Raw genomic sequence first — 17081 nt, forward strand, 5'->3', positions numbered from 1 at the left:
GTGTGGGGCTCAGCTCGGCATCCCTCCCGGGCAGCGCTCTCCCTTCCAGGGAAGCAGACCAAGGGAGACCTCGGGGAGTGGAAAGCCCGTTCCCCACACACGGGACCTCTGGGCCAAGGTAAACAGTCCCTGGTGAATCACGGGGGTGTTCGCGAGCCTGTGGGAATCACCCTCGGGGAAAAAAAAGGGTCTGATGGGGCTTTGAGCAACTTGATCTAGCGGAAGGTGCCCCTGCCTATGGAAGGGGGGTTGGAACTGGATGATCTTTACGGTTCCTTCCAACCCAAACCATTCTGTGATTCTATGAAAACACTGAGGGAGAAGTGCAATAAATGGGCCAGGTAGAAGGGATCAGTGTCTTTTGACTGTGGTGGCAGTAGCACGGTCAATAGTCCAGGTGGAAAAAGCTGTGTTAGATATATATCAACATTTATGGTTTTATTAAGTATGAAGAAGAAAAGATAAAAATTCTGCTTTGTTCCAAAGCAATGGTGATTTCTGTTTCCTGGAAAAAAACAACAGTGAAAGCCATTCCGATCAGCAGAGGTGAGCTGGGGTCACTGGCACGTCCAACAGGAAAGGAATAAAATCGCAAACCCATGCCGGTTGCAGTGCATTAGGTGCCAGCAAGATACAAGAGAGGAGATTTGTACCCCACATAGTCGCTTGGATGCTGAGCAAACTTTGGAAATCAGGAGAGCTAATTTGGCCAGTTAATTTTCTGTGAGGTGGGTGTGTAAAATCTAATCCTTAAAAGGGATGTGTAAGTGACGAGAAAATCTCAGACTGAAAGGGGCCAGTTTCACCCCATCTTTCATTCTGAGCACTGGCTCCTGAAGCTCTTCTGTAGCTACAGGAAAGGGAAAAACTACTTGACAAACCCAGCAACGCCAAGCGCAGTTCACCCTGTTGTGTTTCATTTTTGGTAATGTAGCATAGGATGGGGCTCCAGCCATGGTCCAAATTAATGCTCCATCATTGAAAATACAACATCTGTACACCTGAAGATTTCACTGTGCTGTGGCTTGAGGCATCAACTGCCAGAGGAAGGCAAAAGGCAGGAGAGAAAGTGTTGTGGTGAGAAGATGATGTGAGTGCCCAGTGGCTGTGCTTGGCTGCTTCAACACCAGTTTATGCACAAGAAATCCCAACACTAGCACTTCTCATAAGCTGTGCTGTTGGCAGGTTGAACACATGGAGGGTGTCCCAGCTGGAGGTCAGAGGAAGAGGTATGATGGCAGTGCGTCAGGGGGATAAGGCATTTATTTGTTTCATAAGAGACAGCTTAGAAGTTTGGGGTGGGATTTTTATTTGACTTTGATTTTTCCACTTTTCTATTTATGTAATGCCGTACCAGAAGTTCTGTGTGTTCTGCACATCACAGAGTCTCTCTGTCTTCTTGCCGCTTGTCCTTCCTCAAAAGTCGAGCATCTGTCCTCCGCTCCTACAATGTCACTTCTTTTCTGTTTGGGAGAGACATTATTCAATCTGTCAAAATTCAGGAGGATGGGTAGAGGAAAGTTTGAAGACGCTAAGTTAGAAAAAAATGGAGGCTTCTATCAATCCATGCTTTGATCTACAGGCAATCATTAGCTTCTTGAGATTGCTAACTGGATACCAGAGGCTTTCTGAGTCTCTACTTTCTTGGCTTCACACAGTGCCTAGAAGGGTAGTTCTTAGTCTGAAAGAAACTCCCAGTGCTGTGGCCTGTTTTTAATTTATCACAGGCAACCACATAAGGTAAAAAAAACATTTCAGAAAGTCTGTCTCATCTTAAGAGCAGATGCTTTAGTAAAACAGCAGTGAGTTGGTTTTCTTCCTGCTTCTGGACGACTGTTTCAGACCTTTGTGGTAGTTCCTACTTCTTTCGAGCCTGAATGTATTTATGGCCATATTATTCTTGTTTACTACTACCAATATAAGCTTTCAACCTTTTTCTCTTTATCTTATCCAAGGCTTGCCTAGCTAGTGTATTTAGTGACAGCAAGCATTTTCAGCCTTCACTTGTTTCCTTCAACAAGCAAGTTCTCACTGTATGTGTGCTGAGCTAGTTCTTGTGTGTGTGTGTGGCAGAACTGAACAGTGATACACTGTACAAACTCTCACCAGGACATTTCTATTTATTGAAAATGCTTTGTGGTCTAGGATTTAATTTTAATTTTCAGTGGCTGCATTACCGTTGGTGGCTGATGGTCACTTTTGTGCTCAGTTTATATATGAAGCTGTACTTGTTTGTCAGTGGAAGCTACGTAATAATCTTTCATTTTATACTATGGTATTCCATCTCTCTTCTATTCTTTTATTCCTAAGATCATTCAGTTCTTTCCAATGAGATCGCCCTCTTTTACATCTACAATGCCTGTTGAGTCTCCTATGTTTTATCAGAAAAATTCCACTTTCGCCTGCGAATTGCATGAATGCAAAAATTAAATGTTAAATAAGATAATTGCTAATGACTTTTTCTCTAACTTTTCCCTTTGAATACTCCCTCATTCCATTTTCCTATTGCCATGAGCTAGGTCCACACTTCGCTCACAGTCCTCCTAGCTCCATTTTCAATCACTAATTTCCTCTGTGGAAATGCTTTTCCGAAGTGCAGACAAATTACACCTACTGCATTTCCTTTGCCTAAAAAAAACCAGGTTAGATGAGCACAACCTAATGCTGGGAAACTAATCCTTTATTTATCATTTGTTCATGTTTGCAATGTCTTTAGTTATTCCTTGCTTCAAAATTTGTTCTGAAATCTTTAGTACTACTTATATCAGAATAAAACCTGGGATGGCATTTGTACAAATCAAGTTGCTTTAAGGTATTAATTGCTTTTTACTGGGCACCATTTGACTCAATCCAAATGATTAAGAAAATTTGGTATGATACCTGTGCCATCGATACCTGTGTCATTTGGGATGGAAATTGTCTTTTCCACTCGATGAGTATGTATTTTAAGCTTCATGTTTCCCTTGCTTGTAGTTGCTGCTGCTCTTGCTTATTGTTCTGCCTTTGTGTTAATTGTAATAAAATATTTATAGATAGCAAAGTTTTTAGCATTTGATAGAGAAGCAGAAGCAAGACAGGTTTCTCAAAGGCCTAGATAAATGTTTTGTTGGATTCTATTGCAAACAAGAAAATCATAGAATCATAGAATAGTTTGGGTTGGAAGGGACCTTAACGATCATCTAGTCCCAACCCCCCTGCCATGGGCAGGGACACCTCCCACTAGACCAGGCTGCCCAAGGCCCCATCCAACCTGGCCTTGAACACCTCCAGGGATGGGGCAGCCACAACTTCCCTGGGCAACCTGTGCCAGTGCCTCACCACTCTCACAGTGAAGAAATTCTTCTTTATGTCTAGTCTAAATCTGCCCCTCTCCAGTTTATACCCATTGCCCCTCGTCCTTTCATTACAAGCCTTTGTAAACAGTCCCTCTCCAGCTTTCTTGTAGCCCCTTCAGGTACTGAAAAGTCACTATAAGGTGTCCTCAGAGCCTTCTCTTCTCCAGGCTGAACAACTCCAACTCTCTCAGCCTGTCCCTCATACGAGAGGTGGTCCAGCGCTTTGATCATCTTTGTAGCCCTCCTCTGGACCCGTTTCAACAGCTCCATATCCTTCTCATGTTGAGGATTCCAGAACTGGACACAGTATTCCAGATGAAGTAGAGAGGACCAGATGAGGTCTCACAAGAGAGGAATACAGGGGAAGATTCACCTCCCTTGACCTGCTGGCCACGCTTCTTTCCATGCAGCCCAGGATACAGTTGGGCTTCTGGGCTGCGAGCGCACATTGCCGGCTAATGTCAAGCTTCTCATCGACCAGCACCCCCAAGTCCTTTTCTGCAGGGCTGCTCTCCAGCACGTCATCCCCCATTGTGTACTGAAAACAGGGATTGCCCCAACCCAGGTGTAGGACCTTGCACTTGGCCTCGCGATGTTCACACAGGCCCACTTCTCCAGTCTGTCCAACCTATCTGCTGCTTCTTCATGCTGCACAGGGACATTTTGAAAGGACACATGACTTTCATGGCTGGAAGGACAGCGTACAGAGTCTTCTTTCTCACAGAGTGCCCTCCATCCGCTGCCTGCTGATCGTCAGAGCATTTGTCCACAGCTTTGTTGTATCTTGGCTTCCTCTTGGTGCTCTGGAGTGGTTCCAGGGTCTCCTCGTTCTTATTTGCATTACTTTCACTGCTGCTTGCCAGCTGGTTGTTTCGGGAGATGGTTCGAGAGCAAAGTGACATTCATAGACTTTGGAGACTCAACTTGGAGGAGGTATGCGGTCCAGGAGGAGGCTTGGTTTCAGCAACAGTTTCCTCATCCTCCGGCACCTCTCCAGAGCTGGGGGTATCTGCGTGCCTGGTGTACATGAATGACTTCTGCTCTGCCTTCCTCTTGGCCGTTATCCTGGTGGTGGATTTCTGCATCACACTCTCCCTTTTGCTGGGCAGTGAGTACTTTGCTGCCAAGGAGGTTTGGTGAATCATGGACGTTGTACCCTGTAGGTTTCTGTGCATGGAGCACCGGCTCAACCGGGAGCCAGTCAGAGTCCCAGGGCTGTCCCTCAGGTGCTCAGGAGACTCCTGGACTGAAGCAGAGCTGCCCAGCTCCTCACACCCAGACTCTTCGCTTAGAATGATGTTCGCATTAATGGCCTTTGGTGTCATCAGTGGAGATGCAGCCTTGCATTCTCTGGCATCATTTGCTCCGGGAGTGTTGGGAACCATCAGCTCTGACAAAAAGTATAAAAATATTTAGACCTTAGTTATAAAGGTTGAGATAAATACATAGAAATGGTTGTTAGTGCAATAAAAATTCTGTGGCTTTTGCCAGTGGAGGCATTCAGCTTTTTATCTATTGGTATACAAGGTTTGAAATGCTTGTAAAGAAGCTCATAACACTGTTGTACTATTAACTGTCCTTATCAGTCAATTAAAAAATCAAACCATATTTTTTACATCACTTCAGAAATTTATTTCTGACAGCCTTATGATTGGAAATGTTATAATATGTGTGTAATATTAACTCATAGGGTTTATAAGACACATTGCACTGCAATTAATCAAGGACAGTTTCCAATGTATATGCAAATTGGAGTCTATCAATGGAAGCACCATCCTTAAGTATATAGTTAGAAGAGACGGCCTTTCTTGGGCCCAATGCTCACTGAAGTGAAACTGTCTTCACTGACTCCTGAAGTGCCAGATCAGCAGGTACCTGGTGTCTCAAAAAACATACAATGCATGTTCCTTCTAGTTACAGGGGATTTTTCAATTTTCTTACAATAGCTAGAAAATAAAACTGTATCAATCTTTTCTTTCTCTACTCTTCCTAAATAAAGTCAAGGCAGGTTTAGTTTTGGGATTTTTTTTTTTGGCTTAGATGTCTGTTGTGATTAAAATTACTATCCCATAAAGCAGGTATGTTACAGCCAGTCAGTAGTTTCCAATTACTTTATAATTCTCCATGGTTATCACTTAAAATCCTTTAAATAGAAGATAAGGCTATAGAGTTCAAGGCTATATCTAATCTGTTTTCTAGAAGAAGCGGATAGATGATGTGCTATATCTCATCAACCTCTCCCCCAAATATTATCCTTTCGCTCTGCCCAGAAGCCCTTTATACTTGAAGCGTGTGCTTAACTTCTTTTCTTTGCTTATTTGGTCATCTGTTCCATAGCTTTTTACCTCCTTGACACTTAAATGATTCTAATTTGTATATGGTACATTATACTGTATATGGTAATTGTACAGTACAGCTTCTAAAAAGAAATAAGGAGATATTTATTTCACAAGCCACGCTATTTTCTTACATGGATCCTTTCCATTCAGCTGACGCTTTCCGTAATGCCAGGAATGCATTGCTTGTTGAAAGGAAATTCAGCAAAGATTCAAACACAGATGTAATGATGAGGTGATAATTGCTTACTTGTGGTAAAATGAGACTCACCTGAGTGTTGGTGATAGGCTGATGCTACATGAATTGCACAGTACTCTTCACAGTTCGTGGTCTGTGAACTTCATTATATATATAAAATCAAAGGAACTGAAATAGACCAGAGGGTTTGAAGGACTATGAAGCGCTAAAGAGCATGCACGCACTTTTCTTCCCACACTTCTGTGTTGATTTTGCTCTATTTTAGTTCCAGATGTCTGAGGATTAGGATCTTGGCTGGCTCTCTACTTAGTTCTGAGAATCACTTCATGTCCTAAGGTATCTAAAAAAGGCAAATAACTCACTAGTGTACACAACCAGACAATATACAACCTTAGTTCAGCCGTGTTTGCTTTGCTGTCTCTCACTGTCACTGCACGTTTCCATCTTCCTAGCTGCCATGGACAGCAGCTGAAGCCTCCTGCAGTGGCTCAGAGAACTGGGCAAAAGGCAAAACTTCTACTTGTTGAAACCCAGGTGTTGCAATTACCAAGGTTTTTCCTACTGAAACTCTCTTGGAAACTCTACTTGACTCCTTAAAATGTTTTGGAAAAGGAAATGACGACTCATGCAGCTGGTACCTGAAAACCAAGTATTTGTCTGATACAAGTGACATCCTTTCTTCATTGTGTTTGGGAGAGTTGTATGGCAACTTATGATTACTGCCTAGGTGAGACAGTGTTTACTGGTGAAAAAAAATTGATATATAGTGTCATCAGAAGCTGGAATGGTTGGACTCGATGATCCAGTGGGTCCTTTCCAACCTGGTGATTCTGTGATTCCGTAGGCTGCCCAGGGAGGTGGCCGAGTTGCGTTCCCTGGAGGTGTTTAAGGAAAGGGTGGATGAAGTGCTTAGGGACATGGTTTAGGGAGTGTTAGGAATGGTTGGACTCGATGATCCAGTGGGTCCTTTCCAACCTGGTGATTCTGTGATTCTGTTGATAGAATGCATACTGAATTCATCTGTGGACAGTGCTCACTAGCTGAAAAAATGTCTCGGGATTGCCAACCTGCCAAGTTTGTTTACAGGCTTTACTTTTGCAGTAACTTTCAATGTGTGGACAGTAACACTGCATTTTCAGCATTTTCCTTGGTAATTTAAGCCATGCTATGCTTAAATTCAAATCTCTTTTCCTTCAGAATCCAAGAAAATAGGTTTTTTTTTTACTCAGTTCTTGGGGCAAAATTGAGATCACATACCCAGGGAGCAGAATTTAGATCTTACACTATGATCCAGAAAGTATGCAAGTTCCTAGCTCTGAATCAATCATTGCACAATGAAAAATATTTTAAATGTAGCAATGTGTTTGAATTTTCACCCATGTGTGGTTCGTAAGTGAAAAAAACAAGGTTCTTCACGAATGTTAGATATGTCTGTTATGCTCAAAGCAGACATGCAAATTTCATCTGAAATACAACTTTGGCAGAATTTAGGCAGTCTGGCTCTTGACATAATTTGTACAGAGCTATGTAGATCAGAGACTGAAAAAAGAAAAAGACATCAACATTTAAATTTTGGTGATTCATATGCCAGAGAACCCAATGGTAGCCAATCCAGACAGATCCCTTGATGCTTTTGTGGTTTCACTTGCAGCAGAAAAAAATGCCTGCCTGATCTGTCATTGCGTGGCTTCTGACTTGAGATTTACGCAGATTTCATCTTTAATGAAATTATTTGATAATAATACTACTTTAAAAGGAAGCAGACTGTCTCATAGCAGGTATCAACACATATATTGGTCTGTATTTAAAAAAATGTTAATATAAAAAATATGATCAGTGAAACTTGCCTGCCTCTGAATGACCCAGCTGAAATATATTCTGTTAAAAGGCTATTATGATAATGCATATTAATTAATACAGAAAACTGTCGCTATTATGAATGGATTTGGTATTGATTATTGCATATGGGAAACATCTTTAACTTTGGCTGTGATACAGCTATGATGCTGACTCCAAGTTAAGTCTGACTTGTGAACTATCTTGCGGAGATAACAGGATGCACCAAAGCCTGCACAGAAATTGGGTGTAAAGGATATTACACATGATCTTCCATTTAGGAGTGTGTTCAGAGGTTTTGGTGATTTCTTAAAAAAAAATCATCACCTTAAAAAATACTGGACTCCTGAAATTTTGGCCATGCAGCACCTAAGTTTGTGGCAATAGCCCTGAGATAACTTGATGCTTCATGAAGTGCATAAGGGAATGTGGATGTTAATTCCCTTTGTTGCCAATTGTGTTCCAACACCCGTAAGACAGGGCTGTGCAGAGGACCTCGGGACCCAAAAAAGGGTGGCAGGTCTGCCTAGCTCTGTGTGAGTCCTTGTGCTGGTCACCCTGTGCTCACTCTTGGGCACACTTCCAAGGCAGATGCTCCAAGCCACTGTGCAAACACTGTCCAAATTTATGTATTGCCTTACAAAAGCAGCCCTTTTTAACTCAAAAAAATTGCTAATGAGGAAAAAAAACCCTTCAAAACATTATCAACTATGAAGGACAGAGATGCAGAATAGTAAAAAACCAGCTTGTTTCTGGTCTGATTTTTCTATCTGCAGGTTTCTATCATTGGGTACTGTTATACTTCTATTGGCTGCATTGAAGACACCTTTTATTGAAGTTTCGTTCCCTACGTACGTATTTATATGGTGTCCTTAAGTCACCTCCTAAATACGAGTTATTAAATGCACTGCATTTCCTGAGTTTTTCACTTGATGGCATATTTTCCAACTCTCTAATGGTTCTTTCAGGTCTTTGCTAACCCACTCCAAGGCTTTTTAAACATTCCGCTTGAATTATTCACAGCTTTAAGGTATACACAAAATAGAAACTTCTTTTTTCTTTTTCTTTTGCTTTTTTATTGATGATTTATGCTTTCTTTAAAGTCATAGATGAATAATTTTAGGCATTGTGGAGGCAAAATCTCATCCTTGCAGAATTTCTCTTGAAACACACTCACTCAGTATTCTTTGCTCACATGCAACTCCCCAGAGTTCCTGATGATGAAGTAGAAGAAATAAAGAAAATCTCTCAATCTCCCAAAAAAATCAGAAGCATTTGAATACTTGGGCAAAGCTTATATGAAACCAGAAACTTGACACAGTTATTAGCAAGATGCACTTAGGTACTGTAATGGGGTCCAGGTTCTGAGCTAACAAGCTGTACATGTCTCATCCCTGCTATTGATGGTCATGTTGACCTCAAAGAAAAAACAGAAGTCCTCTGAAATCGTTGCAGAGATTCTGCCATGGTGCAACTCCCTCTTTCAGAGTAGCTTTATAGAAATTCTCCCTCTGCTGGCTAGGAAGCTTCTTCTGTACGCCAAGTAGCCAGCCCTGCTGCATGCCTGATTCATCTCCTTGCTGTTTATTCAGCCTTCCAATTGACCCTGTGTCCTCTGCTCACACCAACTAGATAAGCCCAGCTCTGGCTGCATGACTTTCTGAAAACCCTCCTGTTTGAAAGGGTTGAGTAATCTCAGAGAAAAAACTGCTTTAGATTTCACAGAAGTTATTCATTAAAATAAACTACTGTTGTAGCTCATTGTCTAGGATATAGTTGTAGAACTGCCTTTTTGCTTTGAAATAACTTTATATCTGCTGGCTGGGTGTCAATGAGGTTTTCAATCCTGGTGCTTTGGTATCCTATTCTGCTGGAGGTAGACACAGGCTGCAGGCAGGAGGTCATAGATCTGGCTTCCACACCCTGCTGAGCTGTTCAGCTGAAAAACTGGCCGTGTTGCAGAAGCGTTCTGGGTCAGATCCATGGGTGTGGAGACATCATTTACAAATACCAGAGTCCTTCTGTGAAAGAACTCTAATCCTGGTTTATCAGAGCCAAGCCTCCCTTTAGATAGCTATGGCTGCCGTTTTGAGTTTCTCAAGCCTGTGAACTGAGATAGTGCTGGAACATCTCCATAGCCATAAGCATTGAAATTTTGCAAGAAATGCTCTTTCATGGTACCTGACTGCAATTTCTGCAGCTAAGAGAGACATGTAGATGGGAAGGATATAACTTAGCTCCAGAGAAGCAGACTCTAAGAAGAGTAGCCTCTAAGGTGAGAACTTTGAAGAACAGCAGTCCCTAAGGATATAACTTGAGTCCAGATAAGCAGATTGGAAACTTCTGATAAATTAGAAAGTTTGGCAGGAATTTAACCAATACTCCAGTAGAAAGATAAATCTGTTGAAGTCTTTGCCTTACAAGTGAGATCAAGATATCATCCACTTCAGTGATGATGTAACAGCTACCTTAACAGACTACATAACGTTACAGAAGCAACTATATTTCCTGCTGACCATAACACAGGAGAAAGAGAGCACATAAGCCAACCAGGTTTGTAGCAGTGAATCCTGACAATGCAATGACTTCTGTCTGTGCTGTTTAAAGGACATACATGAACGCTGACCTCCCATGCTCTATCCCCACTGCCGCTCTCTACATCATGCCTTTACCGGCAGCCAGGTCTTCCATATTGTATAGTTCAAGAATCAGTGCACAGACTTGCTGACATTAGCAAAATTTTGTTGAAACTGTTCCTGGTGTCCCACAGGGTAGTGGTGAGGAATGCCCTATTCTGAAAGCACAAAATCTGGAAATTGTTTTGGACTAGTTATCAGTCCCTCTCTTTCCTTGCCAAGTTTTTCTCTGGCCATAAATTGATCTAATATGGCCTTCAGTAGTATATCAAGTCTAGATTGGTTTTACCAACAGAGGTTTTCCCAAAGTAGTACACACAGGCTAATATCTAAAATAATGATTGTAAATAATTGTTTTTTAAAAAAATTGATGCACTTACGAGCACAAGTGCCACACTGTTGGGCCACCACTACAAATTCCTCTTTGCTTTCTCCAACGTGACGCATGGATGAGTGTACAATGCAGGGAAACTATATTGTTTCCTCAGGGATAAGAGCATCAGACATAGACAAAAGAAATGGGATTTGTGCCTTAGCATGTACAGGCTTTCTGAATCCCGCAATGCCCTATAACGGATATTTTAAAAAATTAGAATTCAGCAAAAATCTATTTACATTTCTGGTACTATCAAGGTTTAAAATAATTTTGCCACATATTTATGATGTTCCATGTTGACATACCTTAAAAATATTTTCTTTCCACTCTTAAGTTACTATAAATTATTAATAACAAACTGCTGTATTGGAGTTTAGGATAAGAAAACAAGAGATAATTTGAGTAAGCACATGTTCCTAATATCTGGGAGAAAGGAAAAAATGCAAGGCATAGTGAAAAAGCATTGTTAGAATCAAGCAGTTCCCAAGGCACAGAAATTTAAGAAGCCAGGTTTTTAATGGGTTTCTGTGTCACAGATGGCTGACTATTAAAATTAATTGTAGAAAAGCTGTGGTGTGGATTTCCAAGAATTAGACATGGAAATGGAGAATGAATTCAACAACTGAGGATAAAAAAAAAACCCTTCAGTTGGAGTTTGTGTTTTCCTTTGTGTGTGGATGAACTCCTCTCCCAATGGATCCCCTGATACGTCAGCAGAGCTGAGCTTATATTGCATTACCTACTCCCTCCTACCCAGCTGTCTATCTACATTATGTGCAGGAATGTAATGGTTTTGATACCATAACCTCACTGTCCTCTAACTCAAATTGGACAAAATCCAAAAAGTATTAGGAGTACCAGCAGGCACTTATGAACACATGGTGCGTGTGAAGTCTTGATTCTCCGGTAAGACAAGCTAAAATCTACAGAAATTTCATGTTAATAAGTACACTCTCTCTATAATGATGTGGAGAAGAAGCCCCAGCTTTCGGTGTAGCTCAGCGTAGCCCTGTTTTGTAACACACACTTAATCAGACCTGGAAAACTTCCTGCAGTTCTGGGCAACGAACTAAAAGCTTGAATTATCTCTTGCTTATTGTACAATTATCTTATTGTACAATTTATTGTACAATAAATTATAGATCTTACTGTCCATTTATACAGTATAGAGAGAAAGCTGGTAAATGGACTGGTGAGTGGACTGAAAAACTCTTGTTCAGGTAATTTACAGAGAAAATCCTGCCACATCAGATTGATTGCACAGGAATTTGTGTATGTTTGTGCTTGGAAAAACAGCAAAAAATTATTTCCATAGTACTGAGGAAACACCATTTTATTGTAGAGAAGTTTGTATACACAGATGTGATGTATTTACAACCAGCTTTTCTCAAACAGATGATCGTTTAAAATCCTTCACAAATCTGTCATGAATGAAAAAAAATGAAACTCAGAAGCCCAGCCAGCCAGCCCAACTCCCAAATTCAGATTAATTCCCAAAGATAACTGTAATGAGCTAATAACACATGGGGTTGTTCTGAAGGAAGCAATAGGACTATGACAGAGATCAATGGATGGACTTTAGGACTGGTTCAGTCAAAAGCATTGCTTAGTTTGATCTTAGAGTAGATGAACCCTGAAATAAAATCCCAACAAGAAGATGGGGACCTGCCTTTTCCCAGGAGTGTGGAAGAGACATGCAGAAAGAGTCTGGCCCTTCCTTCCTTGGTCTCTGCAAGGACAGGTCACAGTGGAAACCCCCATGGTAAAAAGTCGTTAGTCCTGTGTTCCCCTGGAAAACTCATTTCCAGAAAAAGGCAGGAAAAGTTTCACACTTCTTCATTTAGCAGAAGGGAGCCAATGCACTGAGGGTGAGAACCTCCCCTTGGGTCCTCCTTAGGAATGGTGTGGACTCACGTGACAGCCCAGTCACAGGAGAAATACCCTGGATTCTTCTGGTGCCTCTCCAGACTGCAGCTCAGCTCTGCATTGCCCTTTACCTGGGGCTGTGTGCAATGGCATCAGTCTAGCTTCAGCCTGTTCAATCACCCCAAACGCAGAGGAGACAACACATGGGGAAACAATGAGAGGTAGAGACACACATTATATTCCCTTTTCCTTTTCAATTAAAAGTAGAACCTCCAACAACAACGAAAAGTTACATGTGCAGGAGGCACTTCTCTGGGGAAGAAATAAATACCTCGCACAAGCATTCATGCATGGATGAGTCCCACGAGAAAGATTCTCAGCACAACCACTCCAGTCATAAAAGGAATCTAAAGTCCTCATGTTGATGTATACGAGAAATACGCAAAACATATCTGCTAATGCTCGAGGAAGTTACATGCATAAGTTTCCCACAGGTCGGGAACATATATCTTAGAATCTGCATAATTTAGTTCACACTCAGCAGAACATTGCAATATTTACAGGCACATTCCAATGGGAAAACATTTGCATATTGATTGCGAAAGATGCAGCTTTGTCATCTAACCATGGGACTTTAAAAGCAGGGATTTTGTGACCTCAAAATACTATTTGTGGAGCTGGAAGGGAGAAAAAAAGTGCATAGGCAGGAAAAGAAAATTACCAGAAGTTGGTAAGAACTCTTGCATTTTGAACATTAGCATGGTTGCAGGCTGGGACAAAATGAGTCCTTGTAGACCACAGGTTCTGGCTTGTTACACGTCACAGAGTGCTTTGTCTGCTCTCATTTCCCATACTTATTCTTCCCAATTTAATTTGTTTCCCATTAGCTGGGTTGATGAGAATAGTGTGTAAGACTCATTCTTCTTGAAATCATCATCATTCATATCATAATAACTTAATAGATCCTTGCAGAACAGGAGTGAAATGGAATGTCACTTTTTGACTTGTTCCGTATTCTGAAGGTGAAAGTGATTTGAGAAGCACACTTGTAATGCTTTGGAAGTTTTACAAATAAAAAAAAAGTTACACTCTGAACCTGACTGAGATGCAAAGTTCTATGTTCTCTAGCACTGCATGCCAGACGTGGTGGAAAAAGCTATTCAGTGATGACTGTAACCATAGCACTACCCAGAACTGTTCTGAAACTAGGTTACTAGTTTCTGAAACACTACTGTAGTTGCAGCAAATTATTAAAACTATCTACAGAATTTTAATCATACAATTTAGGTTTTAATATGTCAGCAAAACAGCAATGTATAACCCATAGAGGTTATGTCCTGGAAGTGAAATTATCAAACTATTGCTCCCATGTCTGAAAAGTAAAGCTATCTTCCCTAGGTACACAGCACTCTCTCACTTATGCTGACACATAAGGTGGTGGTGGATCTTTAGCAGCTCCATTCACGGGATCATCATATGGCGGTAGCAAGACCTGCAGGAGAGGAAAAAAAGGTTATATCTATTTTTTTGAAAAGTCAGCTGATAAAATTTACAGAAAAGAAAACCCTTAAGGCCTTGTCCTAAAAAATAACAAAACCTGCTAAATTAGTAAGCAGAAGCAGAATAGTTAGAAAATAAAACAGTATTAGCTTGAAGTTCCTCCTTTTCAATTTGTGTGCCTATTTTGATCATGAAAGAAAATGTGATTTCTTCTTATTTCTTATTGACTCCAGTGACGGCCAAAGATCATTCATTGCTGGTGCCTGAATTTGTTCAGTCCGGCAGTGACGGTAGCTTCTTATTCTGTCAAGAGCGCCTGAACCACGTCTTCTAGAAGATTGCTCAAACTGGTAAGCCAGAGTGAGAAAAGCCCTGAAAAAACTCTCTCTGAGATATCCCTGGTATAGCTAATAATTATTTTGGGGTAGGAAAAAAGAAAGAAAATAAGAACAAATTGCCCAATGTCTAAATAGATGTCCAGATTCTGGGGCACTTAGCCGTGAACAGGAAGACCTCTCTTATCCACCCAAGAGTATTAAAGGAGCTGGCAGATGTCCTTTCCAAACCCCTTTCCATCATCTTCCAGCGGTCCTGGCTGACTGGGGAAGTTCCACTGGACTGGAGGCTGGCTACTGTTGTGCCCATCTACAAGAAGGGTTGCAGGGAGGATCCAGGGAACTACAGGCCTGTCAGTCTGACCTCAGTGCCGGGGAAAGTCATGGAACAGGTGATCTTGAGTGCTGTCGTGAAGCACATGCAAGAGAACTGAGTGATCAGGCCCAGTCAACATGTGTTCATGAAAGGCAGGTCTTGCCAAACTAACCTGATCACCTTCTATGACAAAATCACTCGACTACTGGATGGGGGAAAGGCTGTGGATGTAGTCTTCTTGGACTTCAGTAAAGCCTTTGACACAGTTTCTCATGGCATTCTGCTTCAGAAACTATCAGCCTCTGGCCTGGACGGGCGCACACTCTCCTGGGTTGAAAACTGGTTGGATGGCCGGGCCCAGAGAGTGGTGGTCAATGGAGTTAGCTCCAGCTGGAGGCCAGTTACAAGTGGGGTTCCTCAGGGCTCAGTACTGGGTCCAAACCTGTTCAATGTCTTTATCAATGACCTGGATGAAGGCATTGAGTGCACCCTTAGCAAGTTTGCAGACGACACTAAGCTGGGTGGAAGCGTGGATCTGCTGGAAGGTAGGGAGGCTCTGCAAAGGGACCTGAACAGGCTGGACCGCTGGGCTGAGACCAATGGCATGAGGTTTAACAAGGCCAAATGCCAGGTCCTGCACTTGGGGCATAACAACCCTGTGCAGTGCTACAGACTAGGAGAGGTCTGGCTAGAAAGCTGCCTGGAGGAGAAGGACCTGGGGGTGTTGTTTGACAGCCGACTGAACATGAGCCAGCAGTGTGCCCATGTGGCCAAGAAGGCCAATGGCACCTTGGCTTGTATCAGAAGCAGTGTGACCAGCAGGTCCAGGCAGGTTATTCTCCCTCTGTACTTGGCACTGGTGAGACCGCACCTTGAATACTGTGTTCAGTTCTGGGCCCCTCACCACAATGTTGAGGCTCTGGAGCGTGTCCAGAGAAGAGCAACGAAGCTGGTGAGGGGGCTGGAGAACAAGTCTTATGAGAAGCGGCTGAGAGAGCTGGGGTTGTTTAGCCTGGAGAAGAGGAGGCTGAGGGGAGACCTTATTACTCTCTACAACTTCCTGAAAGGAGGTTGTAGAGAAGAGTGAGCTGGCCTTTTCTCCCAAGTGACAGGGGACAGGACAAGAGGGAATGGCCTCAAGCTCAGCCAGAGGAGGTTCAGGCTGGACATCAGAAAAAAATTTTCACAGAAAGGGTCATTGGGCACTGGAATAGGCTGCACAGGGAAGTGGTGCAGTCACCATCCCTGGAAGTATTTTAAAGATGAGTAGATGAGATGCTCAGGGACATGGTTTAGTGGCAGATAGGAATGGTTTGACTCGAAGATCCAGAAGGTCTTTTCCAACCTGGTGGTGATTCTATGAGTCTCTTCTCACAAATCCTTCAGTGAATACTTAAACATCTGATAGAAATTAGGACAGCCTTAAACATATATCATCCCCATTCGTAGGAGTCTAGGCAGCTTCCTAGGACATGGGAGATGGAAGTCCAGGCTACACGGGGCAGAGGAGGGATTTGAACCAAGATTTCTACTTCTTTAGGCAAGTATGCTAGCTATCATGCATTTTAATCGTGCCAGCACTGACATTAATTAGCTGGCATATGAAAAGGCAAAGGAGCACTTGATCTGTGAATCCCAGCAAAGACTGAGGATAAAATAGATGTCTGAATGAAGAATGAGTGTACATTTCCTAAAATATCTCAATAGTGTGTAAGAATATAAGTTGTCGTGCACTAGCAGAGATAGTTTATGCAGCAGAGGATCAATTACTCATGAAGGAATTTCCAGATTTATCAGTATAGCTTCTTGGTCATTAAAGAGCACAGAAAGCTGATTCCTTGAACATACATAGGGAAAACCCTGATCTCAACAAAGTCAATGGAAATTTTGCTGTGAGAAGGTTTCACCAGTTCTTAAAGAAGTTAATAACTTGCCTTCTGCAGAGAAACACCCATAATCACCCCTTTTGGACCTCATCCACAACAATAAAATCAGTGGGAATCTTTCTATAGATTTAAATAGACTTTGGATCAGGATTTTGTGGGACAATTCCAAGAGTGCGTCATATTATACTTAAGTAATTTTACTGACATGCATTGATAACCATGTATTCAGGTACATCTGCGTACATGTTTGTTAGTTTACAGAATGGCTACCTTGGCACCTTCATCCCTTAATCAAAAAAGTTTCATTATTTAGAAAACGAAATTGTCATGGCCATTACTCTGATGTCTGAGCTTGTAAATGAAATACACTATGCACACATCTACTGTATAATCTAAAAGATCTTAAAGGCTTGTATTGAAAAATATATAATAAATTATGTCAATTTTAAAGGGTGCAAAC

At 41.8% G+C, this 17081-nt stretch overlaps 1 protein-coding gene across 1 annotated transcript in view; it reads right to left on the reverse strand.

Moving 5' to 3' along the window:
* Positions 1 to 11956: 11956 nt before the first annotated feature.
* LAPTM4B (lysosomal protein transmembrane 4 beta) overlaps positions 11957 to 17081 on the reverse strand; it is a 61142-nt gene continuing 56017 nt past the window's right edge. The window contains exon 7 of the mRNA XM_054057264.1: positions 11957 to 14076. Within this exon, the coding sequence (XP_053913239.1) occupies positions 14002 to 14076 (75 nt within the window). The 3' untranslated portion in view covers positions 11957 to 14001. The remainder of the gene's footprint in view (positions 14077 to 17081) is intronic.

The sequence above is a fragment of the Cuculus canorus genome, chromosome 2 (genome assembly GCF_017976375.1).
Source record: "Cuculus canorus isolate bCucCan1 chromosome 2, bCucCan1.pri, whole genome shotgun sequence".
Taxonomy (NCBI): domain Eukaryota; kingdom Metazoa; phylum Chordata; class Aves; order Cuculiformes; family Cuculidae; genus Cuculus; species Cuculus canorus.